Here is a 26,839-nt window from a genome sequence, read left to right on the forward strand (position 1 = left end):
CTCCTCCACTTGCAGCTGCTGGAATGGCCTGGGGTCAGCCATAGCTCTCTTATGTGGGAGAACCGGGTTTGATTCCCCACTCCTCCCCTTACAGCTGCTGGAATGGCCTTGGGACAGCCATAGCTCTCTTATCTGGGAGAACCGGGTTTGATTCCCCACTCCTCCACTTGCAGCTGCTGGAATGGCCTTGGGTCAGCCATAGCTCTCTTATCTGGGAGAACCGGGTTTGATTCCCCACTCCTCCACTTGCAGCTGCTGGAATGGCCTTGAGTCAGCCAGAGCTCTCTTATCTGGGAGAACCAGGTTTGATTCCCCACTCCTCCGCTTGCACCTGCTGGAATGGCCTGGGGTCAGCCAGAGCTCTCTTATCTGGGAGAACGGGGTTTGATTCCCCACTCCTCCACTTGCAGCTGTTGGAATTGCCTTGGGTCAGCCAGAGCTCTCTTATCTGGGAGAACCGGCTTGGATTCCCCACTCCTCCACTTGCAGCTGCTGGAATGGCCTGGGGTCAGCCATAGCTCTCTTATGTGGGAGAACCGGGTTTGATTCCACACTCCTCCACTTGCAGCTGCTGGAATGGCCTTGGGACAGCCAGAGCTCTCTTATCTGGGAGAACCGGCTTGGATTCCCCACTCCTCCACTTGCAGCTGCTGGAATGGCCTGGGGTCAGCCATAGCTCTCTTATGTGGGAGAACCGGGTTTGATTCCCCACTCCTCCCCTTACAGCTGCTGGAATGGCCTTGGGTCAGCCGTAGCTCTGGCAGAGGTTGTCCTTGAAAGGGCAGCTGCTGTGAGAGCCCTCTCAGCCCCACCTACCTCACTGGGTGTCTGTTGTGGGGAAGGAAGGTAAAGGAGATTGTGAGCCGCTCTGAGATTCGGAGTGGAGGATGGGATATAAATCCAATATCTTCATCTACCTCACTGGGTGTCTGTTGTGGGGGAGGAAGGTAAAGGAGATTGTGAGCCGCTCTGAGACTCTTTGGAGTGGAGGGCGGGATATAAATCCAATATCTTCATCTACCTCACAAGGTGTCTGTTGTGGGGGAGGAAGGTAAAGGAGATTGTGAGCCGCTCTGAGACTCTTCGGAGTGGAGGGCGGGATATAAATCCAATATCTTCATCTACCTCACTGGGTGTCTGTTGTGGGGAAGGAAGGTAAAGGAGATTGTGAGCCGCTCTGAGATTCGGAGTGGAGGGTGGGATATAAATCCAATATCTTCATCTACCTCACTGGGTGTCTGTTGTGGGGGAGGAAGGTAAAGGAGATTGTGAGCCGCTCTGAGACTCTTTGGAGTGGAGGGCGGGATATAAATCCAATATCTTCATCTACCTCACAAGGTGTCTGTTGTGGGGGAGGAAGGTAAAGGAGATTGTGAGCCGCTCTGAGACTCTTCGGAGTGGAGGGCGGGATATAAATCCAATATCTTCATCTACCTCACAGGGTGTCTGTTGTGGGGGAGGAAGGTAAAGGAGATTGTGAGCCACTCTGAGCCTCTTCGGAGTGGAGGGCGGGATATAAATCCAATATCCTCTTCTTCATCATCTGTTTTTGAAAATGGTTATCGGGGCGGGGGCAGAAGTTAACCTTGCCTAGGGTGGCAGTCTAGAGAATGCCCTGGAAACAGGGCACTGCTCTTCTCCAGGAAGGTGTGCTTTGTTTGTAGCACTGTATACCTATTCTTGCTCCATGGGCAAGCCATCAGCGTAGATGGTCTTTTACACTGCGAACATTAAAAATATGAATTAGAGCTGCACGGCTGAAAGCCCAGACTGGCAGCAGCCATTCTACGGATGTGTATATGGTGAAGCAAGTATGTCGTATGAGACCATATGTGTGAGTTCCATGAAGTTTCCTACACACACGTTATCTGTGTCAGGAATTAATGGTGCGATTTACCTGTGGAAATAAGTGAGTAGTATCTGCCTGCTGTGTCATATGGGGAGTATGTGCAATCCTGCATTATTATTCCATCGTTGGGTTTTAACTGTTTTTATTATGTCTGTAATCCATCCCCCCTCCCAAAAAATTTGGCCAGCAGTGCCACTTTTCTGCTACCACTACATAGAAGGTGGCCTGTGTAGTTTTGGAAGGGGCCTCCTGACAGCGTGGCTCCCTAATGATTGAAGTACATGACATCTTTCATTTTGCCCTTGCTATTTAAATGTTCATAGAGCATTCTGTTAAATGGTGCTTCTAAAAGCTCACGGACATTTAAATTCTGCTCTCTGGAAAGGCAGTGGTCCATAGCAGACATGGAACTCCCAAGCAACATCTTAATTCAGTTGTTGACTGGTACTGCTTAGCGTCAAAAAACACTTATCAGGTTGCTTTGCACCTTTCACTAAAGTAAACTTGGCATTTATCAAGAACACCTTGTCAGGGGAGAAAAATGGATCAACTCTAAAATATCTCTGCCTTGGTTTACTGGTCCCCTCGGCATTTGTGCCTTCCTGTTCTTTTCTGATTCTCTTCACCCAGAGAACCTTGGGGAGGATTCAGACGTGTCGGTGCCATCCTCAGGTTATATACACAGAGATGATTGCCAGTGGGATGAATCTACTTATGCATTAACCTTTCAGGGTGTTTTACTATGTCTCAATTTTTTTTATTTAGCCCATATAACCAGTATTAAATATGATTTCTAACTGTATTTGCCTGCTCCCTCAGTATGTATTTTCCTTTTGCAAAATAGCATGCATGTATTAAAACTACAGCTGTAGCATTTAGTGAGCCTCCAATTCCATAGTTTTGAAATATACTGGATTAAAATTAATGAACTGGTGATTTTTCACTATGCCTGATTACCAACACCACCCCCAAAAAATTGTTTTTAATTTGTACCAAGGTATTAACATTTGTCTAGAAATTTAGGATGTTCAGGGTATTTCACAGGTATAATTTCAGTAATCCTTACAACCGTCCAGTGTGGTAGGTCAGAATTAGTATCCTCATATTACAGATGGGTAGGCTGAGACTGAGAAGATCGCTTGCCTCAGGTTGCCCTAGTGAGTTCAAGTGAGATTTGAATTGAGGACTGAATCGAACCCATTTTATGTGTTGACAGCAACCTACAAAACTCTCTTCTGTCCCCTCTCTCTCTCTTGTTTTAAGGTCGTTCTTCACTCTTCCCAATAGACGACGGATTGTTGGACGATGGTCATACTGATCAAGTTGGTGTGTTGAATTCACCTACTTGCTATTCCGCTCATCAAAACGGAGAACGGATAGAACGGTTCTCTCGAAAAGTGTTTGTTGGTGGTCTTCCGCCAGACATCGATGAAGGTGAGTTGCTTTTCAGCGAAAATAAAAAAAAATCATTCAGTGTAATTGTCTCCCAAAGATCCCATACTTAGCATGAGAAAAGAAAGAGCAACAGCATGAACATGATAGTGCAGTATGTGTTGTATGAGAACAGAATGCATTTCCCAGCACTCAGACCATGTTATTACTGGCAGGGCTTCTTTTCTGGGGGGAACACAGTGGAACGGAGTTCCAGAACCTCTGTGTGAAAACATATTTCTCAAAAAATGTTTCAAAGTGTGTGAGGGGCACCTGTGTGTTTTCCCTTCATTTCCCTCTTGAGAGTTCCGGCACCTTTTTTCCCCAGAAAAAAAGCCCTGATTACTGACAAGTGAAACATTTGAGTGGGGTATGGGTGGGGTGGGCAGTTAGATGCAGTGGGCTTCCTTCTGAGCCATTAAACTGCCCAAAAGGCTGCTTTGTCTCAGCAACAATTGTTCATTATTTTGTTGGACATAGATAAGAAGAACCAAAACAACAATAGAAATTACTGCTAAGCTAATTTATAGAATGTGCTCAATATTTGATTGCTAAATCATAGCTAAACTAATCAATATTGAATCCATTTGAATGTATTGATCACCCAGAAAGTTTTAACCACTGGTAATGGGAAGCCACAAATGGAATGTAAGTTAAATATGAGCAGCCAATGTGATGCAGCGACAAAAAAGACTAACATGATTTTGGATTGTATCAACAAAAGCATAACATCTAAATTGCAAGAGATCAGTTCCACTGTACACTGCATTGGTCAGGCCACACCTGGAGTATTGTGTGCAGTTCTGGAGATCTCACTTCAAGAAGGATGTGGACAGAATGGAGTGGGTGCAAAGGAGAACGATGAGGATTATCAGGGACCTAAAAGGAAAGGCTGAGGGAATGTTCATTCTGGAGAAGAGGAGCTGAGGGGGGACATGATTGCTCTCTTGAAGTGTTTGAAGGGCTGTCACTTAGAAGAGGACAGAGAGCTGTTCCTGTTGATAGCAGAGGAGAGAACTCATAATAATGGGTTTAAATTAAGGATAGGAAGGCACCAGCTGGATATTAGGGAAAATTTTTTACAAGAGTTGTTCATCAGTGGAATCAGCTACTGAGAAAGGTTGTGAGCTCCTCCTTACTGTCAATCTTTAAGCAGCGCTTGGACAAACACTTGTCAGAGATGCTCCGGGCTGATCCTATATTAAGCAGAGGGGGTTGGACTAGATGGCCTGTATAGCCCCTTCCAACTCTATGGTTCTACGATTAAAACAACATAAATACTAAAGGAATGATAAAATAACAATAGCTCTTACTGCAGAACATTCAACCATATAAACTACCATGAATTTGTTGCTAATTTTCCAGACCCAGACTGCAAATCTGGCCACTATGGACATACTAAATGTATAAAGGTGAAGTGTGCCTTTAAGCCACAACTGACTCTCAGTGACCCCATGGAGTTCCACTGCATGGGGCTTTCAAGGCAGAGGTGGTTCGCTGTTGCCTTCCTCTGCAGAGCTGCCCGTTTTCCTTGCTAGTCTCCCAAACTGACTCTGCTTAGCTGGTCAGGCTAGTCTGTGTTATTAGGGCTCCTACACCGAATGTTACAAAGTAAAAAAGAAAAGTTTTAAACATATTCATGATTTCTCTTGAACAGAAGTAACAGCAACTATTGAAATAGTTTCTTCTTTGGTAATTGAAATAGTTTCTTCTTCATATATATGGGGCAGTGCATGAATTAATGACAAACATCCTAAATTTCAGTTGTAGAACTTATGCCCCAAACCGCTGTGGCAGTGCCTTCTTATATTGCTCTTGGATGGCATTGTTTGAGAACAGAGGATCATAAGTGTTATATGAGGAAAGATTCTTTCATTCCATCAAATATTTTGCAGACCTCCAAAATGTTCTGACGGAATACACGATATAAAAAGATGAGGACTTAATATATTCCTAGCCTTGGACATTGTAATTGATAAAAATTACTAAATTATCCATGTATGAATTAAATAAAATGGGCCAAAAGACATCCCATATGTTATCCACGACCACTGATGCATTTTGTTGCTTGCAAGAAGAAAATCAGTTCTGTAAATCCATAACAGTTTTTGTTTCAGCACTCTAAAAAGTTAGGTGTTCATTACTAGCTTTCCCCTTTTTCCTGTGTTTCTTTTAAATATATTTTATGTACGTCAAAAAAATCATTTTTGGAAACACAGTAAATTGGATGTCCGCAGCTAGCTTTGAAAAACAGTTTTAAAAGACATGCCAATATAATACATTAACTGCAGTTAGTATGCAATTTTTTTCCAGATGAAATTACTGCTAGCTTCAGACGATTTGGACCTCTGGTGGTTGACTGGCCTCACAAAGCAGAAAGCAAATCCTATTTCCCCCCTAAAGGTAAATACTTTTTTTAAAGTTCTGTTTCAAATATATCTGAACTTCTTTTCAGTTTCTTATTAAATACAAATGTTTCTAACTGCAAGGGCTGGCATCACGTGTCAGGCCGTCCTTGAGTACCCAGGGCTCCCTGTTTACCACTGAACTGCCCCTGGATTTTTGTTGGAGGGCAATTGCATGATTGGTCCCTGTGAAGAAGTGCATTTTTTTTTTCCTTTGGAGGTTTGGAATGAGTAAAACTTTCACTCTTGAATTTTAAAGGTTTTTTTCTCGCTGGGCAGAGAGCAGGCAGAAAGAGGGGAAAGTCAGTTCAGTCGCTTTCCAGGCTTACCTCAGCCCACCTTCATATAAATGCTAAAAAGTCTAGACAGTGGAATGGTCAAGCCCAGCAGGAACTCATTTGCATATTAGGCCACACCCCGTGATGCCAAGCCAGCCAAGGCAAGAGATGAGCAGAGGTGGCTTTGAGCATTCCTGTGTGTTCCTGGTCAAGCTTCTGCCCCTCTTCAAGCAGGAAACAGAGATTTGGAGGTGTGAAATCCTAGACAGACTTCAGGAAAAGCTTCTCTGGCCTGTCTTGGTCAGTGGGGGGGGAAAATAGAGGTGATAAAACTTAGGGGAATAAAGAGGAAGGTATCTTTGGTGCTGAGTCCATCAGAGCAGACTGAACTCTTAACTGAGATCTGGAGGAGGCAGCCATTAATCATGGGTGGGCTTGAAAAGCTGGAGGAAGCTGCAAGGTGATGGGACTCTGCAGAGAGCTATAACATCCTAAGCTAAGGAGCATGTCTTGTATTTTAACATCTGATAGGACATGTATAGAGAGGGATAGAGGAATTGTGTGTTACCCATTTCTTTTGAATCCCTTGCACAGTCTGGTGCTGTGCTGAAAGTGTGCTTGTGAACAAGTAGTTGGCAACTGGCTATTCTTGCAGGGGCGCACAAGGCAGCAGATGGTCCTCATGGTGACCAGGCACTGGGCAGCAGGAGACACAGAGGCAAGGCCTCAAAGATTCGGGGACAGCACGCAACCTTGTTTAACCCCCTTTAACACTGGGATTTTGCTAGTCAAGTCACCACTAGAAGAAAATTTCACTTGGCAAAAAGTATTAGAATGAAGTTTCCTCAAGAGAAACAGCAGACGAGGGTCCATTCCCAGGTAACCTAGCTTAATCCATAGTTGGGCTCTATCTGTTGAATCAAATGCACCCTTCAAGTTGATGAAGGCAGCGTATAATTTTTTTCTACTGGTATGCATATATTTTTCAGCAAGGAAGGCCAAAGTGCAGCAATGGTCCATAGCAGATTTGCCTTTGGAGAAGCCAATTTGTTCAGGACCTATGTTTCCTAGGTGCATCCAGTCATTTAATCGTTCTAAATGTTTGGCATACAATTTGCCCATTATAGATAATAAACTAATGAGGCGGAAATTTTCTGGTAACTCCAACCCCCCTTTTTGTAAATTGGGATAATTATAAAATCAAGCCAAGAGTCTGGGATGGAGCCATGCAGATTAGTGAAAGAGAACAATTTTGCAAGGGGCAAGAGCCACCAATCGGCAAACTTTGTGAATACCTCAGCGGGAAGGCCATCAGGGCCTGGCGCTTTATCCTTCAATAAATCACTGATTTCCTCTAGAGTTACTGAAGGCCAGACCGGCATATCAGTAACTGTGGGGTTTGCTAAGATAGGAGGGGGATACACATGGAGCAGCAAAAATGTTAGAGAAGTAATCAAACCATGTTTGCGCTGAAATTTTTGGGTCAGTAACAGAATTGTTTTTTAGATTACCCGAAATGATTCTCCAGAAAGCCTTATTATCATTAGATTTTATCGAGTGGTAAAGTTGGTCCCATTTATTCTGAAAGGAAAACTTTCTTTTTGGATGTAATAAGCTCCAGGAAGGCTGTCTTACAAGCAATATAGGCTTTAATTTTTGTTGGGTCTTTGGAGTGAAAGCAACGTCACCCCAGAGTTGAAAACGACGTGCTTGAGCAGGGGACTACCTTTACCTTTTTTTTATTCTTTGCATCCTCTTGGACCAAACTGAGACCTAGGTTTCTTGTCTCATTACCAATGGTGATATCTCTATGCCTGCTACTCCTCTGCATATCACACCTAATCCAATCAAGCCTCTTGCCGTTTGGCATCTGAAATCATCTTTATAGCTTTTTATCGCCAGAATCTCATGTTACATTTTATGGCACACATGGTCTGGCCAACAAAACAACAGCAAAGATCTGGCCCTTGAAACAAATGAGTTTTGACACCTTTGGTTTAAACTGACACGACTCAGTCTTTATTTCAAAAGCTATATTAATATGAATTCATTATTGTGAAGACAGCTGAACTATTTGTAAATGTGACTGAGGCAAAAGAGGCAGGTTCGCAAAAGAAGTAAGCAGAATTGTTTATTACTTTGTTAGAATGCCTTAACAGTTCCTGATATTTGAATGTTATAGCAATAAAGTTTCCTGCTGAGGCAAACCTTCTCTGTTTCAAAGGATTAGTGTTCTGGTGGGAAAGGGGGGCAGGGATACCGGCTAATCCAGCTCCCTTCAGAGGATAAATGGACTTTCAACCCAGATTATTGACAATGTAATCAGTCTGCCAATGTGCAGCCACTCCAACTTCAGAAGTCCTTCAAATCAGCAATCCGGTATCTCCAGTCTGCTTCCTTCAGAAGATAGGCTCACTCTGGATTAAGATGACTTTTCCTCAGCAGCCTTCATCAAATAACCAGCCTGATCTCTCTGAGCCAGACTTTTAGCCCCCACTGAGTCCCTTCTCCCTGGAATGATCTCAATCCCGTTTCTCCTCTCCCACTCATAGCCAGTTTGGTGTAGTGGTTAAGTGTGTGGACTCTTATCTGGGATAGGGTTGCCAAGTCCAATTAAAGAAAAATCTGGGGACTTTGGGGGCGGAGCCAGGAGACTTTGGGGGTGGAGCCAGGAACAAGGGTGTGACAAGCATAATTGAACTCCAAGGGAGTTCTGGCCATCACATTTAAAGGGACAGCTCACCTTTTTAAATGCCTTTCTTCCATAGGAAATAATTAAGGATAGGGGCACCATCTTTTGGGGCTCATAGAATTGGACCCTCTGGTCCAATCGTTTTGAAACTTGGGGGGTATTTTGGGGAGAGGCACTAGATGCTATACTAAAAATCTGGTGCCTCTACCTCAAAAAATAGCCCCCCCAGAGCCCCCAATACCCACGGATCAATTCCCTATTATTCCCTATGGGAATCATTCTCCATAGGGAATAATAGAGTGCCCAGTAGACATTTCCCTCCCCCCCCCACGCTTTCTAAAGGGGGGGAGGGCCTCCATACAAGGGAATCCCCCTCCCTGCCCCCTCCCTCTCTCACACACACACACACACAAATACTTACTTGGTCTTCTTCCGGAGAACTGTGCCTGCTGTGAAAACGAAAGCAAAGAAGGGAGGGGCCGTTCTCCGAAGCCCTTCCTGTTTCCTCCTTCCTGCCCAGCCTTAAAGGGACAGGGATTTTACAAACTGCTCAGGAGCTCTATAGGTATGTTCTCCCCCCCTCCACCCCCCCACCCCCCCGGTTCTCAATTTTTGAAGACCGGGAGATTAAGCTGGGAACCCAGAAGTCTCCCGCTAAAGCGGGGGGATTGGGACCCCTAATCTGGGAGAACCGGGTTTGATTCCCCACTCCTCCACTTGCACCTGCTGGAATGGCCTTGGGTCAGCCATAGCCCTGGCAGAGGTTGTCCTTGAAAGGGCAGCTGCTGTGAGAGTCCTCTCAGCCCCACCCACCTCACAGGGTGTCTGTTGTGGGGGAGGAAGGTAAAGGAGATTGTGAGCCGCTCTGAGACTCTTTGGAGTGGAGGGCGGGATATAAATCCAATATCATCTTCTTCTTCTTCTTCAGCATTCAGACACTCCCTCCCTCCTGATGGGATGTCGCTGTGGCTCTGCACATTGAAAACTCAGTGACGAGGGGCTGGGACATGACTCCAAGAAGGGCAGGACAGCCACCGTCACAGCTGGGTGCCCACTGTTCTAGGAGTGGTTGAGGCGCAGGGAGGGTGGAGTGGCTAACTTGAGTAAATTGTGTCTCCTATTTTAATCAGCTTGCTTCTCAGAGATATACCAGTTAAGGACTACAGCTCAAATAAACTCTAATATCACAGATTTCAGGTTTTCACGGCTGGCATCATCATTAGGGTTTGTAGAATCTTTCGGGCTCAAGTGCCGTGTTCTACTGGAGAAAGTTTTTTCTTCCAGACATTGAGAACGAAACGTTTGGAAGAAAAACTTTCTCCAGTAGAACACGGCACTTGAGCCGGAAAGATTCTACAAACCCTAAAACCCTAATATAATTATAGAAGTCAACTAAATGCATTAACGCATGTAGTGCACATCCTGTTGTTTTGATAGATGTTTACCTACATGGAGGGTTCCTGTATGGATCTTATATTTCAGTGGGGATACTGTTCAAGCCAGTTCTTACTTTGCCAGAGCGCCTCCAAACCGGAAAGGGCATTTTACCAGCCTGTGCAAACTGCAGTTCTTCCATGGACTAGTAACATTCAGGTTAGGTTGCTGCTTTGTACTGTACATGGAGCACAGTTGGTATCTAGATTTTTTAAAATTAAAAATCATACATGAAATACTCTTTGAATTTTTGTTTGTGCTATGATGGGAAACTTCCTAGGTTGTTTACACGACAGACTTTTATTTTTAATCTCCAAAACTGAGATTAGTCCTGTCACGTGAGATCTAGTTTTCATGGTACAGCATCCATTCCTAACAGTTAAGTATGAATTGGGAAACTAAATACAAATTTAAGATTTTTTTATCATGGAAAAGGCAGCCAGGTTTTGATTATTATGAGTAGACTAGTACATACTTGGGAACAGTACAGCAGTTTGTTACGTCGTAAGCGTATTTGGCAGAGAGACTGACTGGGAAAAATCTTTTTGCGGATGACGGTACTGGCCTTATACATTTGTGACCTGATCATTTTTGGAATCATGAACTGCTATGGCTGTAGTGGTTAAGTGTGCAGACTTACCTGGGAGAACCAGGTTTGATTCTCCACTCCTCCCCATGCAACTGCTGGTGTGACCTTGGATCAGTCATAACTCTCTCAGAGCTGTTCTGTTAAAGAGCAGTTTCTGTCAGAGTTCTCTCACACCCACCTACCTCACAGGGTGTCCATTGTGGGGGGAGGAAGGAAAAAGAGATTGTAAGCCACTCTGAGACTCCCAAGTGAAGGGCGGGGTATAAATCCAGTGCTGTCGTCCTCCTCCTTTTTCTTCCTCCTCCTCCTGTCGTTCTCTTTTCTTCCCTCCCATCTGGAGTCCAGTAGCACCTTTAAGACCAACAAGGTTTTATTCAGAATGTAAGCCTTCGCGTTCATGCGCACTTCATCAGACAATGAAATGGGGTACAGTGAGCAGAGTTACATATATAAGCATGCAAAATAGTACCAAGCCAGAATCTCTGCCAAAGTAGTTCTGTTGCTTCAGACCATCGCTGCTGCCCACCTGGATCTGTCTTCCCCCCCAGCTGTTCACAGTGGTCACATAACAATGCAAGGGATTTGAGCGCAAAGTGAAGCTTCAGCAAAGCCTAGCATTCTTTGGAAGCACTTTAGGTGTGACCAAGGGGCCTTTTGGATCTGGGTCATATGTTATCAAAGATTTTGAAAAGATGAAGGAAAATATTAACCATATTTAAAATTCTCTTCCTGCCCCCCCCCCTTCCTCTGTCCTTTCCAGGTTATGCATTCCTCCTTTTCCAAGAGGAGAGTTCTGTCCAGGCACTGATTGATGCCTGCATAGAAGAAGATGGAAAGCTCTATCTGTGTGTTTCTAGCCCCACTATCAAGGATAAGCCAGTAAGTAAATGCAACAGGAGTGGCCAACGGTAGCTCTCCAGATGTTTTTTTTTGCCTACAACTCCCATCAGCCCCGGCCAGCATGGCCAATGGCTGGGGCTGATGGGAGTTGTAGGCAAAAAACATCTGGAGAGCTACCATCGGCCACCCCTGAAATACAAGATGGCCTTCAGGCGGTAGCTGCCATCTGTCTGAAGGCTGCTTCTAAGTGGAAGAGGAGGATTAAAGGAATCAGATGCTGGCAATAATTTAGGATTAAGACAGTGGGGATTGTGGAGAAATGCTTTGCCTCCCGGGGAGGTGGCAAGCAGGCTTCTCTCTCTGAATTCAGAGGCAGGCAGAAGGAGGGGTGGTGTGCGGTGCGGAATTAGACCATGGTAACCCAGGTGCTTCTTAAGAGATGCTAAGAGAACTGCCTGAAGAGACAGTGAGATGAACCCGCTCATCCCCCTCCTCTAGGCAAGAAACAGAGTGGGGTGGGCGTTGGGCTAGATCAGCCCAGAGACTATCTCCAGGAATGAGCTGGAGATTTCCTAGAACACATGGGGGTTTCCCAGGATGCCTTCCAAAAAAAGGAGGCATCCTGAAGACCACAGGCGGAGCAGGTAACAAGGGGAGGAGAGCGATGTAAAGTGGGTGGAGTCAGAGGATTAATAAAAGTGCTTGCTGGGCATTGGAAGAAAACAGACTGCAGAGCTCTGGTCAGCAACCATATTGACCATGCGGCTAGCCTGGACTCTCTGGCTGGAGGAAGGAGGTCTGAAGTAATGAGGCATCCTTAGAACATTTTGTAACTTACTAAACGTAGAAATGCCAGCCGTATTTCAACATCTATGTTTTTAGAACCGTGTGATGATGACCAACCTTGATTTGTTCTTCTGCTTGCTGATCCAGTGCTGAAAGCATGCTTGTACCCTTTTTTCTTTTAAAAACACATTTTAATATTTTGGATGCTGGCAGTAAATCTCTGTGCCGCATAGGTCCCCAACCACTTTAGACCATGTGACTTTAAGAGGGGAATCCCGGGAAGCGGGAGCACAAACAGCCCAGGGCAACAGGTTGCCAATTCTCCAGGGACCTCCTGAAAAAGGAATTTGGTCTCTGTGGTAATCAGGCACTGAGTAGCAGGAGACCATCAGGCCTGGCCTCAGAACTTAGGGGGGTTGTGAGAGTCCTGTTTCTCTCAAGACCTCTAAATTGAGCAGATGGTGCCAGCACACCCTTGTGGCAGGAAGCAGAATAGCACCCTCCAAGAAGTGGCACAAGCCTAGGAGGAGGCTGGCAGAGCCAGGTCTGTAAGTCCAATCGGGTTGGTTCCATCACAGGGATAGTTTGATCAATTATGAAATGTTTTGCTCAGTATGTTGAATACATAGGTTTACAAAGAAAACAACCAGAGAAGCTAACAGAATTGTGACTGTCTGGCAGTTTATTTTGGACTGATGAAATCACAGTTCAAACAATGTAGTGAGACTTCAGTAGCCATGGTCTTTGTTTCACTAGGTCCAAATCCGTCCCTGGAACTTAAGCGATAGTGACTTTGTAATGGATGGTTCACAACCTCTTGACCCTCGGAAAACTATATTTGTGGGCGGTGTCCCCAGGCCATTAAGAGCTGGTGAGTATAGAGTTACTGTTCTTAGTAAGAATCTTAGTAAGAGCAGAACAGAAAATTTGCAAGCAATTATTTTGGCATGAAAGAGAAGGTTTTGAGAGAGCCCTGCTCCAGGGCTCCTGTTGTCATAGTTCCCGTCATCCTTTTCCTAGTCCTGGTAGTGTCACTCATGCTTTGTTGTTGCTGGGCATTATTTCTTAGAAATCCAGTTCTCCAGCCATGCAGTGTGTGAGTCATGGTTAGAGTGTCGGACTAGTATCTGGGAGACCCAGGTTCAAATCCCTAACATTTTGGTTAAGGAGGCGTGGCTCAGTGGTAGAGCATCTCCTTCGCATGCAGAAAGTCCCAGGTTCAGTCCCTGGCATCTCCAGTTAAAAAGACTGGGCACTAAGTGATGAGAAAGACCTCTGCCTGAAACCCTGGAAAGTGGCTACCAGTCTTTGTAGACAGTGCTGATTGTGATGGACCAAGGGTCTGATTCAGGGTGGAATTCTAGCAGGAGCTCTTTTGCCTATTAGGCCACACACCCCTGATGTAGCCAATCCTCCAAGAGCTTGCAAGGCTCTTTTTTGTAAGCTCTTGGAGAATTGGCTACATCAGGGGGGTATGGCCTAATATGCAAAGGAGCTCCTGCTAGAATTCCACCCCTGGTCTGATTCAGTATAAGGTAGCAAATGGATTCAGATTTGCACTATTTTCTCCTAACCTCTCTCTGCAATGGGCATTATCAAATTAGTGTTATTTATTATTTAAAACCTACTTAGCCCAGCTGGGCTCTAGAAAAGGCTGACATGAGCATGGAACATGTATTGCCCAGTGTGGGTAGCAAGCAGTCAGTAGGCAGCCTCGGCTGTGTATTTATGGGGGTGTTACCAGCAGCTGGCAACACACATTCCCATAGATGTTGGCATCACTGCATAGCTTAGGTCATCACAGAGAAAACAAGAGGCTTGATGTGATGTGTGCACAGATTAATGTTTGTGGATGTGTAAAACTGAACATTTCATACCCCTTGGTAAGATTTATGTCGATACTGAATGCTGTTCACATTCTTTGGCAACTTTTTTGAGGAACTTTAGTCATAAAGCATCGCTTTTACCATTTGTGAATGTGTTGAATGTATAGTAAGAGCTCATTAAGAACAAGCCCATTTTTTTAAAAAAAAAAGTCACATTAATTTTAATACAAATGTCTGCAAAAACTACACTCTGAATGTATTATGTTTGATTTTCATGGGCCTTGTTGAGGAGAATCCTCATGGTTGGTTTGGAATTAAATGAAATCAGCTTTTTTCTGCATGTCACTTCAGGGCTTCTTATAGACTTCCTATAGCATCAGCATTAACAAGTATGTTTGAAGGGTTTAGCTGCCAGAAATATTATTATTTACATTGATACTGGTTTCACTCATTCACTGATCACGTTCTCATTTTTTGTTAATGCATACTGATGTGCTGTTCTTACTTAATGCAGCTTGCTTATTATGGGAATTAAGAAGCTGGAATTACAGCAGAAAGAATTCCAGGAGATATAGTTGTGTAATTTGTCCTCAAAATTGATGCTTGTGAATAAACAGGAAACCTTTGATTACTCCTCTAATTCATAGACAGCAGCAGCCCCTAGTGAATTGTGCCCCAGTTTTTTGACCCTAGCCTCGTGCATCAGTTTTATAGGCTGACTGGTGCACATCTGGTACAAGAGAATCATCTTCCAGGGAATGTAACAAAAGTGTCATCTTTTCTGGAGCTGGGAACCTGGTCCTTAATCTTGCTTTAGTTGTAAAAAATAAGTTCTAGTTCATTATTTCTCCATCATACAATATATTATGGCTTCTCAAATGTTTTTCCTGTTGATTTTTTACATTATATTAAAGTATTTCAGCTTAATTTAAAGCGTTACTGTAATGCATTCCCCCCTGTTTCTTTGTAGTGGAGTTGGCCATGATAATGGACCGACTCTACGGTGGAGTTTGTTATGCAGGAATCGATACAGATCCTGAACTGAAATACCCAAAAGGTGCTGGGCGAGTTGCTTTCTCCAATCAGCAGAGCTACATTGCTGCCATTAGCGCTCGGTTTGTTCAACTTCAGCATGGCGATATTGATAAACGAGTAAGTTGTACATGAAGCGTTTCTCTGGGTTAGAACATATGACAGTGTACTAAGCGGCATCTTCGGGACAGCTATCTATAGAACAGAAGTTGCGCAGACTCCTCGTCTTCCAATACAGTCCTTATCGCTGTGCCTGGTTTTGCTTCTCTGGTTTCCTTAGGACTCCCCTTAACTTCAAAGCATTTTTAGACACCTTTGGGATCTCTTTAGGTTGCAACCTGGGCTATAAATTAAATGATTTGTACCAGCAAGCTTTAAGAGGGGAAGTAGTCAGATACTCCTTGTGCCTGGATTTGATTCTCATCAGGTATAAATCAGTTGCCTCTCAAAGGGTTTGTGTTTTGCCTCCTATTATTAAAATATTTGAGTCTGCTGTTCTTCATAATGCTTAGATTTCAAACCAGGAGCACCTTAGAGACCAGCAGGAGTTTCAGGGCGGGAGCTTTCAAGAGGTCAGAGGTCATTTCATCAGACAGCTTGACCCTCGAAAGCCTCTTCCCTGAAACTCCTGTTGGTCTCTAAGGTGCTCCTGGACCGGGATCTGTTTTACTGCAGACCGTCATGGCTACCCTCTGAAACCTTCATAAGACTTGTTCGTGTGCAGTGAAAACACTTACTAACATGTAACATGGTCACCATCGTCAAGTACTTGAAGGGCTGTCATATAGACTTGTGGAGTTGTTTTCTGTTGCACCAGAAGGTTGGACCAGAACCAGCGGATTGAAATTAAATCAGAAGAGTTTTTGGCTCCACATTAGGAAGAGCTTCATGCCAGTAACAGTGGTTTCCTTGGGAGGTGGTGGGCTCTCCTTTGGAGGTTTTTAAACAAAGTCTACTTGGCCATCGGCGGCAATGCTGATTCTGTGGACACAGGCAGATTATGAGAGGGAGGGCAGGAAGGGTTGCATCAGTGCTTGGTTCTCGTGGCCCTTCCTTACACACCCACTGAACTGCTGTTTGCCACTACAACACAGAGAGGCATGCATAGGAGAGGAGGATGGGGGGGGGGACCTTCCCTGAGCCTGCCTCGGTGGGGAGGGCGGGATATAAATCCACCGGGGAGGGACGGTGGCTCAGTGGTAGAGCATCTGCTTGGGAAGCAGAAGGTCCCAGGTTCGATCCCCGGCATCTCCAAAAAAGGGTCCAGGCAAATAGGTGTGAAAAACCTCAGCTTGAGACCCTGGAGAGCCGCTGCCAGTCTGAGAAGACAATACTGACTTTGATGGACCAAAGGTCTGATTCATTATAAGGCAGCTTCATATGTTCATAAATCGAATAAATAATTTTTTTTCTCCAGGTCAGTTTGGCCAGGGAATCCTGGAGAGGTTTTTTGGGTTGTCATCTTCTAGGCATGGAGCAGGGGTCACTAGGTGTGTGTGTAGCGGGGAGGTACTTTTGAATTTCCTGCATTGTGCAGGGGGTTGGATTAGATGACCCTGGAGATACCTTCCTCCGATTCTGTGTCATGAACAGTGTTCCCTGTAAGCTGAGTTAGCGTGAGCCAGCTCACAGATTTTTAGCCTTCAGCTCACACATTTTTGTCTTAGTTCAGGCAGGGATGACCCCAGAGCACACTAATTTGTGCAGGAGCTCACAAAGTAGAATTTTTGCTCACAAGACTTAGCAGCTTTAGAGAGAACATTGGTCATGGGTGGTTTGATGGTCTGCCTTTTGATTATAGGTTTCCCTTCCCCATCCTCCTCTCCTATGCATGCCTCTCTGTGTTGCATACACGCACACACTAACATGCACTGTCTAATTCCTCTTGGAGGCTCCAACAGGATGCAGCTGTCCCATGCTCCTTCAATCACCACTGTCAAAAGGAGAGGACAGGCAGTAACCGCTTCTGGTCAAGGCATATAAAGGGGGAAGGGCCTCCACTATTAGCAACAGCCTTTAAGAATACTGGGCGCATTCACACCACACTAAGTAATGTGTTTTGTAACTGGATTTTTACTGTGTAAGAATAGCAAAAATCCAGTTGCAAAATGCATTATTTAGAGTAGTGTGGATGCACCCATTGTCTCCTGACCCTACATTTGTTGTCCATGCTCATAAAAGTAGCTGCTGTTCATGTACATACCTATACATGCCCAGTTAAGTCATTAATATACAGAGCATCTCGTCACAGAAGCAGTCAGATATAGAGGTTTTTATACTAGATTTGCTTGATGCAAAGTAGTGGGTTGGATTCCATGTAAATTCTGGGCATGAAGCATTAGTTCCCCAGCTCCCCCTCCCTGCTGCAGCCTGAAATCTGCTGTGGACAGGGCTTCCCCAGAAGTAGCATCGGTAGAGAGGTTACAGACTGCCACAGCAAGGGGGAAATTGACAAAAATTACACACACACACCCGCGCATGCAGATCTTCATAAAATCCTCTGGATTTTCTGGGACACTTGGATTAAAGGGCTTGGAGGCACATTCACTATAAAGAGAGAATTGCTTTAAAAAAAAAACACAGCATGTTGGCTTTTCCTTTTGAGCGTCTGTTTTCTTCACACGCTGTGTTAGCAGCTCAGCTGCCTTGGCCTCATCCTCTTTGGATCCCTGCCGTGTTTCCATCCTGATAGTCCACCTGTGTTTGTGAAGAAAACAGTATATAAGGCAGGTGTCTCCATGGCAGCCTGAGAATTCCCACTGAACCTGAACCAAGGCCTTTGAAGGACACGGGGTGCAAGTGGGGCTGTACACAGGAAATAATAAAAAGAAGCATTGCAGATTTATACCCCGCCCTTCTCTCTGAATCAGAGACTCAGAGCGGCTCACAATCTCCTTTATCTTCCTCCCCCACAACAGACACCCTGTGAGCTGGGTGGGGCTGAGAGGGCTCTCACAGCAGCTGCCCTTTCAAGGACAACTCCTACAAAAGCTATGGCTGACCCAAGGCCATTCCAGCAGGTGCAAGTGGAGGAATGAGGAATCAAACCCGGTTCTCCCAGATAAGAGTCCACGCACTTAACCACTACACCAAACTGGGTCTCTTCATAAGAAAATAAGCCAAGGGCTTGCATGCTTCTTCCTCCCTTTCCACTTCCATTTCAGTGCTGCCTGTATGTACCTTCTCAGAGCCAGTCTGGTGTAGTGGTTAAGTGTGCGGTTTGATTCCCCACTCCTCCACTTGCACCTGCTGGAATGGCCTTGGGTCAGCCATAGCTCTGGCAGAGGTTATCCTTGAAAGGGCAGCTGCTGTGAGAGTCCTCTCAGCCCCACCTACCTCACAGGGTGTCTGTTGTGGGGGAGGAAGATAAAGGAGATTGTGAGCCGCTCTGAGATTCGGAGGGGAGGGCGGGATATAAATCCAATATCATCATCATCTTTTTTCTCATGACTTCAGTATTTGCCAGTTATGGTTTGAGCTGTCCCATCAACTATAATTTGGAAGCCTGGTTTTAAAGCAGGCCTTTAGTGATCATTTTCTTGGCTCTAGAAGCCAGCCCCAAAATTGAGGAGTTAGACTCCTGTCAGTCTTCAAGGTTTCATAAATTAATTACCATATTTTCTAATGATTGTTACCACAAAACCGAATCCTAACTTCTTCACAATTTCTTGTAATTTTGTGTCACGACAAAAGTGATAATAAATATAGGGATAGCCCGGGTTGCTATTGCTATGACTAAAAACTAATTAACCCTAGACTAACTTCTCCCTTCTCTCTGCTCATTCCACTGTTGCTTTAATGGAATGTTGGAACCAATATAGAAGGCAACTAGTTAAGAAATGAATTTGTCTACCAACACGTGTAAAATTAACATATAAACAGGCAATGGCAACTTTGTATGCACATATTTGTATACTATTCAACAAAACATAATGGATACCACACACACATACATGTTTAGTAGCACCTAAAAGACCAATGAGATTTCCAGGATATAAAGCGCTGTTAAAGGGAACTTTGACTCTCGAAACATATTCCCTTGAAATCCTGTTTGTCTTTAAGGTGCTGCAGGATTTGAATCTTGCTCTTCTGTTTCCTTGGAGTAGCACTTCCTTCATCTGTGAGCAGAATAGGCATGGCCAGCATGCAGAAATATGGAGACTCTGCTGCCAGGATTTAATGTCAATGTTTTGCAAAGTTCTGTGTAAAGGATACTTAATAGTACAAAAAATACATTTTTCTTGAGCTGTTACTGTGACCAGAGCATCAAAGAGCTTTTTGTGCCCCTGTTCTTCTGCTGATTAACATTTGCCACATGATCACTCTTGGAAATATGCAGGAGACTGGTCATTCATTCATTCCTTCCTTCCTTGTTGGGGGTGGTGTGTGTAATAGCAAAGCTAATTTCTGAAGCTGTTTTCCCCTTGTTGTTTGCCTAATGATGCTTCAGGATCTTCTTTGTTTAGCAGCCACAGAACCTGTAGGAGGGGGAATAGGAGGAAGACAAAGTACATCTTTTGATGAAGATCCCTTACTGCTACTTTCAGTCCCCCCAAAAACTGTTTCTTTGAATATAATTGGAGCAGCAGAGGATAGATTGTGGGTAGATGATTGGTCCTGGGTTAAACACTTTGCTCAGTCCATGTGGCTGTGAGTTACTCACGACCACTGCGACCTACCTCATGGGGAATAAGCTTCATGGATCAACTGAGGGGCCTGACTTGGAGTTACTTCTAGGGAAGACTTGGTAGAAATTTCAAAACATTGGTTCTGTCAAGTTTGGGAAGAAACACATTTGAGGACAGTCAGAGATTTCTTTTGCTCCTGTTTCCTTTGTTTAAACAGGTGGAGGTAAAGCCATATGTGTTGGATGACCAGATGTGTGACGAATGCCAGGGTGCAAGATGTGGTGGAAAGTTTGCTCCTTTTTTCTGTGCCAACGTCACTTGCCTGCAGTATTACTGTGAGTTTTGCTGGGCGAACATCCATTCTCGGGCAGGACGTGAATTCCATAAGCCATTGGTTAAGGAGGGGGCTGACCGCCCACGCCAGATCCACTTCCGCTGGAACTGAGCTAGATTTGTCAAGATCCTCATAAGGAAAGAAGAGTGCATGTGGCCTACTGTGTTTGAAGAAACTGACATGCAGAAGAAATAAGTGCATTTTTCTGCTTCTTACCCCAACTCTCAATACATGCATCTTTTTCAGCAGCCAAAACACTACAAAAGCCTCTTGTTTTTCACCAAAACCCTACATCTCAGGCTTACTGATTTTTGTGATATTTTCATGTTAAAATAAAAAAAAATGTTTTTTTGTATTTTTCTCCAACTTATTTTTATATGTAAATTTAAAACTAAATATGAGAATGTTTTTGCATAGGGGCAGGCAGTCTGCTGCTATATTTAGTGGGTGAAGCGTGCACTTATTTCTAAACATGGGTTTTTAAAGTTCAAGATCTGCCCCAGTAATTTACCAAAGGTAGCAAAAATAGTGAAGATGGAATATGTCTGCTACAAAAAAAAGCTTATTTTTATTGTTGCTATTTTCAGTGTATACATCGATTAAAAAAATAGGGTTGATTTTTTTGCCTCCGTTTTGACTTGCAAGAAATAATACCTCAAGATAATCTGATTTATTAGCTATTTTTAAACATTTATAATCACAAGCTGTATTAGCTTTGCTGCTATATAGGTGTTGTGTGTAATGCCACCTATAAATACGGGATTTCAAGATACACTGCATTACAGATTAAAATGCAGGCAACACCGTATGGCCAAAAACTGCCATAGTTTTAGAATGTGAAAAACTGCATGTTTACTTACCTGTATACACCATATGCATGCACTAGATCTAACAAGACGCAAGTTATTGCAGTTTTTTTTAAAGGCTCTGAACTCTAGGTAGCATGAGCAAATTGCAAAATTTGTTACAAAAAAGACTTGCATGCATGATTGTGACTCAAAGTTTTATAACGTCCTACATGTGTACGATATGCAAATTAGTTTTAGATTAGAAAGTGCAGCCATTTTGTGACCTGGTTGGTAGTGGAATTCAATTTTTGCAGACTGGATATAATATTGTAACCCCTGTGCAATTTTGTGATGTGTGTTTCTAATTAATGTGGCGTGGTGTAGCATAGACACGTTTGAGTAAGAAAAACAACTACTAGGGTTTTGTTTTTTTCCAAACTTATTCTTTCAGCCCCATTAATCATTCATGGTTAAAACTTCCTCTACAAAACCAAAGATGGCCAGCCCACTGCTAACCAGTCACCAAATGGGAAACTACTGAGAAATATGTGTAGAAACGTGTTCATAAAGGAAAGGCTGACGCTTTAGTAATAAAATCTAAATGAAGTCAAAATGGAGATGGTGTAATATACAGACAGCTAGTTGCATAAGCTAAAATTTACCTTTAAGACAACAGTGAAATGGGATTAAAATTGTATGTGTGCTTGCTTGACCTTGAGTGCATTTGGTGTTCTGTCCAATTGGGGTCACTGTTGCATGAAATGTCATTAGTTGATTGACAACCAAACATAGTAATTTCTTTTAATGTTGATGGAGATCTAGTGATGACATGGCCTGCAAATTTTTTGAGAAGAAATGAAAACTACATGCCTACTTTCCATAGATTCTGAACGAGAGATATTCATTAGCATTTGTCCCTCTCCAAGCATTTCACTGCAACTAGCCCTTACGTTTCAGTGAAAAGAAAGAGCTGCTCTACAGTTTAAGCAAGCACTCAGCAATGGCAAATGCAAAACTGAAAGTCTCTAACTCCTAGAGAGAAACGTACAAGGGTTTTGCTCTTGGCAACCCCATGGGGACAATCCTTCATGTATGCAAAGTGTTACTCTTACATTGGTCATTTGCAGTGTGCTTTTTGTACTGTACGATATGTGGTTCGTGTCTAACTCTGCTGTTTTGTCGTGGTTGTGGTTCATGTTTTTAATGTTTTAAAGTTGATGCTGTTTTAAGAAGAGCTTTTAAACTGATTTGTTTGTCAATGTTCCCTATTTGTTACTTAACCATGATCCTCCAGATTTTTTGGAGTATTCTTTTCTAACCTTTAAAACCCTGCCAAACCTTGATCCATTTTTGACATTTGTTATGCACTATTTTTATATCTCTAAGAGAGATTTTTTTCCAACAAGTCAGCTATTTTAAGGCACACCTTTTTTTGACTGATGACATCTCCTTTGCTATACCTCAATTTTTGGAATTCAGAAAAGAGGAAAAAAAAATCAGTAGTTTTGCAATGTTAATTATTTAGATATAATTTAATTCTGCAGATGTTTTTAACTTTATTTTCATATTTCTTGCTTGAAGTTTAAAATTGAAGAGCCTTTACGTGTTTTAAATAATGAAAACAAATATGGAAAAACAATTGAAATAATTGGAGATGTTGAAAAATCCATTTATCTTCCCATTACGCTATGAAAGCTAGAGAAACATGAGGACATCTCTTCTTTAATTTTGGTGTGGGTAAATGTAACCAAAATATCAAACTTTGCTTGACACTTAAATTTCTGGAGCTATTAAAGCAGATAGCTTCTGCATCTGTTCTCTTTCTTTTGTTCTTTTGAAGATTGTGCTCTTAGGGCAGAATCCACCATGAAGGTCTTTGGTGCCAGCAGCCTTTGGAACTTGTGGGAGCCGGGCAAGGACATAAGTGTAGTTCTTTGCCCCTGAGCACAGAGCACTGGTGATTGGGTGGATTGTGCTCTTTTTTATTTTTTTCCCTCCTTGTGGTTCCACGGTGTTTGGTTGGGTTCTTTCTTTTTTTACAAATCATATTTATTTTACTATTTTTGTAGCAGATTAATTTTATTGTATTTTTGTATTTTTAAAGCTTCTTTACTTTGATCCCCCAAATGTGCATATTGCTGCCCAAACATATGACTGTGGAGGAAAAAAAAAATACTTTAAAAGTCCACACTTTTTTTGTTAAGAAGGAAACATTTAGCATTTATATATTTGTGAATGGAAAACACTTGATATTTTATTCCCTGTTGCATCTGGCTGCACAGAGCCTCTCCTCAAAGATGCTACAAAACTTGAATATAACACATTTTGGAAGGCTGACTAACCTCGATTCTGTGTTGTGACGTGCAATACTGTTTCTAATGTTTGTATAAAAAAGAATAACAGTGTAAACCTTTTTAAATGCAAATTTTATTTTTTTCATTGCATTTTTTGCAAATTTTATCCACAGTGTCATTTTTTACTGTCAGAAGAAGAAAAACCCCTTTTGTCATTGCAAATATTTTTTAAAATCCAGAAATCTTTGTACTGATGTAAATGATCGTAGTTATTTTGGATAGTGTTTTGCTAACAAAAGGAGAGACTTTTTTCATGCATATTTCTATTTTGTTGTCTTTTGGGTTTTTTTGTTTTTCTTTTATTTCAAATAGTAAAAAAAATACTTGGAATAATTTTTCATATTCTTGTCATTAATATTATTTTGTATTTTTGTGTGGAAATATATAATTTTATGACGCTAATTGCTAAAAGTTTATTTTATGTTGAATTATTTTTGGAGCTAAAAATCTTTGTAATATTAAAGCAACTAGTTTCTAAATTTCGAGTTTCTGTAAAGAATCGCACAAGTGGTTTATGGAGTGTTTCAATTGTAATTATAAATGGTTCTTTGATATGCAAAATCAATATTTTCAGTTAATTTTATTTTGTATTCCTAATGTGGTGTTGAAGCAGTTTTTATTTTATTTTATTTTTTCTAAATAAAAATAAAACCCATGCTTTTATGGACACAAAGGGAGCAATCTACCAGGCACTGCGGCTGAGCCCTTGGGCTCAGTGGCGCTTCCATTGGGAACCCATAAAAGCCTCATGGAAAAGAGAGGGAAGAGGTTTGGCGACAGCAGTGTTTGGTGGTTTGCACCCCAAGTGAATCACCTTCGGCTTTAAAACTTTTGTTTAAAAATTGGTTAATTTTACTGTTATCTTCCAGGTGTCTAAATCTCCAGTCTGTCTGTTGTACTGGTAATTTAACTCTGTAATGGAATAGTTTGCTGCCAATTATTTATATATTAAGTAATTTTTAAATATTTGTAATATCGTTGACTGACTAATAAACTATTAAGTTATTGGCATATTTTTCCTCAGGATTGTAGTTCCTTATTTTTGAATTGTGGACTCGAAACTCGCTTAACGAAAAACTGTCTTCAGAAGTTTTGGTTCCTCCGTGTAATCACAGTCCTTCTCTGCACACCAAGGCCCCATGGTGATTTCTCGCTTAGTTGTGCAAAACTTAATTTGAAGTGTTAAAAATGTTTGGCATACAATCCTTTCCATGCAATATTTTGAAAATATGCTCACACGCACATACATATGGTTGACTCAGCCTTCCATCTTTCCGAGGTCGGTAAAATAAGTACCCAGCTGGGTGGAGGGAAAGTGTAGATGACTGGGGAAGGCAATGGCAAACCACCCCTTACAAAGTCTGCCGTGAAAATGTCGTGATACGATGTCACCCCAGAGTCGGAAACGACTGGTGCTTACATAGGAGACTACCTTTGCCTTTAGATAGAGATATATAGATATATATTGTGACTGGGTTTAAAGGTAAAGATAGTCCCCTGTGCAAGCACCAGTTGTTTCCGACTCTGGAGTGATGTCGCATCACAGCGTTTTCACAGCAGACTTTTGACGGGGTGGTTTGCCATTGCCTTCCCCAGTCATCTACACTTTACCTCCAGCAAGCTGGGGACTCATTTTACTGACCTCGGAAGGATGGAAGGCTGAGACACCCTGAGCCAGCCACCTGAACGCAGCTTCTGCCGGGATTGAACTCAGGTCATGAGCAGAGAGCTCAGACTGCAGCTTTACCACTCTGTGACTGGGGTTGCCAGCTTCCAAATGAGGCCTAAAGATCTCCCTTTATTTTAGTTATTCTGTAGGTGACAAAGATCAGTTCCCCTGGAGAAAATGGCTACCTTGGAGGGCGAACACTATGGCATTGTACCCTTCTGAGCTCCCAGCATTCCCCAAACCCTCAAGTCTCTTAACCCCCAGATCTCCAGGTATTTCCCAACCCAGAGCTGGCAACCCTCTCTGTGACCCACTGCATGTCACTCGCCTCAGTTACTTTGTCCTTCTGGGGCTTGAAATAGAAGAACCTAAGTCTCTTCTCAGATCAGTTTTTTCCCCGGAAGGTATCAGTGGAACCAAGGGTCTTGCACTCTTTTATGGTGCAGGCTTTATCAAACCTTGCAGCGGGGGAGAGGAGGGCATTCGTGTGCTGAGAGACACAACAGGGGAGATTATCCGGCTGCCCTCCGGACAAGTAATCCCCACATAGCCAAGAGGCTGAAATTGCAGGAAGGGTTTTGTTAAAGGAGAGAGAGAGGGATGGATTCTTCAGTTAACCAACTTGCCTGCCCTTGTCTTTCAGGGCCCCAAATCCCACAGGTTTTCTGGCAGATGAAAGGCATTCTGTTCAAGGTCTGTAGACTCCATACTGCTGAGCTTCTTATCCAGGGTAGAAATAATTATTCTGTCGTGAAATCTTCATTCCACGTTGAAGATCTGTTGTATCCCTCTGCAGTGGCAGACTTCGTGTGGTGGAAGGAGAAGCAGAGCCACACCACCACCAATGCTATGCAGATAATATTGCTGCATGCAAGACGGGAGCTCCGTCTGCAATCATTCCGTTTGCTTCATTTATAGACTCCCCCAAAGTGGCTTATGCCATTCTCCTCGCCTTCTTTTTGTCCTCTCTGTGAGATAGAATATGGCCCGAGTGTGTATGACACGTCCAAAGTGACCCAACAAGCTTCCATAGCAGAATGAAGATTTTATCATAGAATCATAGAGTTGGAAGGGACCTCTAGGGTCATCTAATCCAACCCCTGCACAATGCAGGAAACTCACAAACACCTCCCCCTAAATTCACAGGATCTTCATTGCTATCAGATGGCCGTCTAGCCTCTGTTTAAAAACCTCCAAGGAAGGAGAGCCCACCACCTCCCGAGGAAGCCTATTCTACTCAGGAACCGCTCTAACGGTCAGGAAGTTCTTCCTAATGTTGAGCCAGAAACTCGATTTAATTTCAACCCTTTGGTTCTGGTCCTACCTTCCGGGGCCACAGAAAACAATTCCACACCATCCTCTGTAGGACAGCCCTTCAAGGACTTGAAGGTGGTGGTCCTATCACCTCTCAGCTGCCTCCTCTCCAGGCTAAACATCCCCAGTTCCTTCAGCCTTTCCTCATAGGACTTGGTCCCCAGACCCCTCACTATCTTCGTCAGTCTCCTCTGGACCCGTTCCAGCTTGTCCTGAGTCTCCAGATCCTAGTCTGACATTCTTCTATTAACCATCACAAAACACTGGCTCTTAGCGCCCAAACCCAGAAGTTCTGATCACTGCGATTTCCTTTCTCTCTCTTATGCAGTTTTTGGAAGAGACAATATCATTGGAGCATCAGGCTCAGAAAGGATGGCAATCCTGGTTGGGGAGACCCCGGCCAATATCAATTTGTAACCAGGTGTTAATCCTGTCTGATGGGGGGTGGGGGTGACCTGTCTCATGGAAAGAGGTTGCGGATCAGTATGGAATAAAGCAAGAATCCTAGAGTTGGATGGTACCTCCAGGGTCATCTAGTGCACAATACAGGAAATTCACAAATATATCCCCCCACCAATGCCCTAAAGATG

General features: G+C 43.2%; 1 protein-coding gene across 2 annotated transcripts in view; it reads left to right on the top strand.

Annotated features, from left to right (window-relative positions):
- CPEB2 (cytoplasmic polyadenylation element binding protein 2) overlaps positions 1–24,277 on the top strand; it is a 73,360-nt gene extending 49,083 nt beyond the window's left edge. For both annotated transcript variants that reach the window (XM_060246180.1, XM_060246181.1), the window contains 6 exons: positions 3,113–3,283; positions 5,594–5,683; positions 11,439–11,557; positions 13,061–13,175; positions 15,101–15,282; positions 20,008–24,277. In XM_060246180.1, coding sequence (XP_060102163.1) covers positions 3,113–3,283; positions 5,594–5,683; positions 11,439–11,557; positions 13,061–13,175; positions 15,101–15,282; positions 20,008–20,235 — 905 coding nt within the window. In that variant the 3' untranslated portion in view covers positions 20,236–24,277. The remainder of the gene's footprint in view (positions 1–3,112; positions 3,284–5,593; positions 5,684–11,438; positions 11,558–13,060; positions 13,176–15,100; positions 15,283–20,007) is intronic.
- Positions 24,278–26,839: the final 2,562 nt, after the last annotated feature.

This window comes from Heteronotia binoei, chromosome 9, assembly GCF_032191835.1.
Source record: "Heteronotia binoei isolate CCM8104 ecotype False Entrance Well chromosome 9, APGP_CSIRO_Hbin_v1, whole genome shotgun sequence".
In the NCBI taxonomy this organism is placed as follows: domain Eukaryota; kingdom Metazoa; phylum Chordata; class Lepidosauria; order Squamata; family Gekkonidae; genus Heteronotia; species Heteronotia binoei.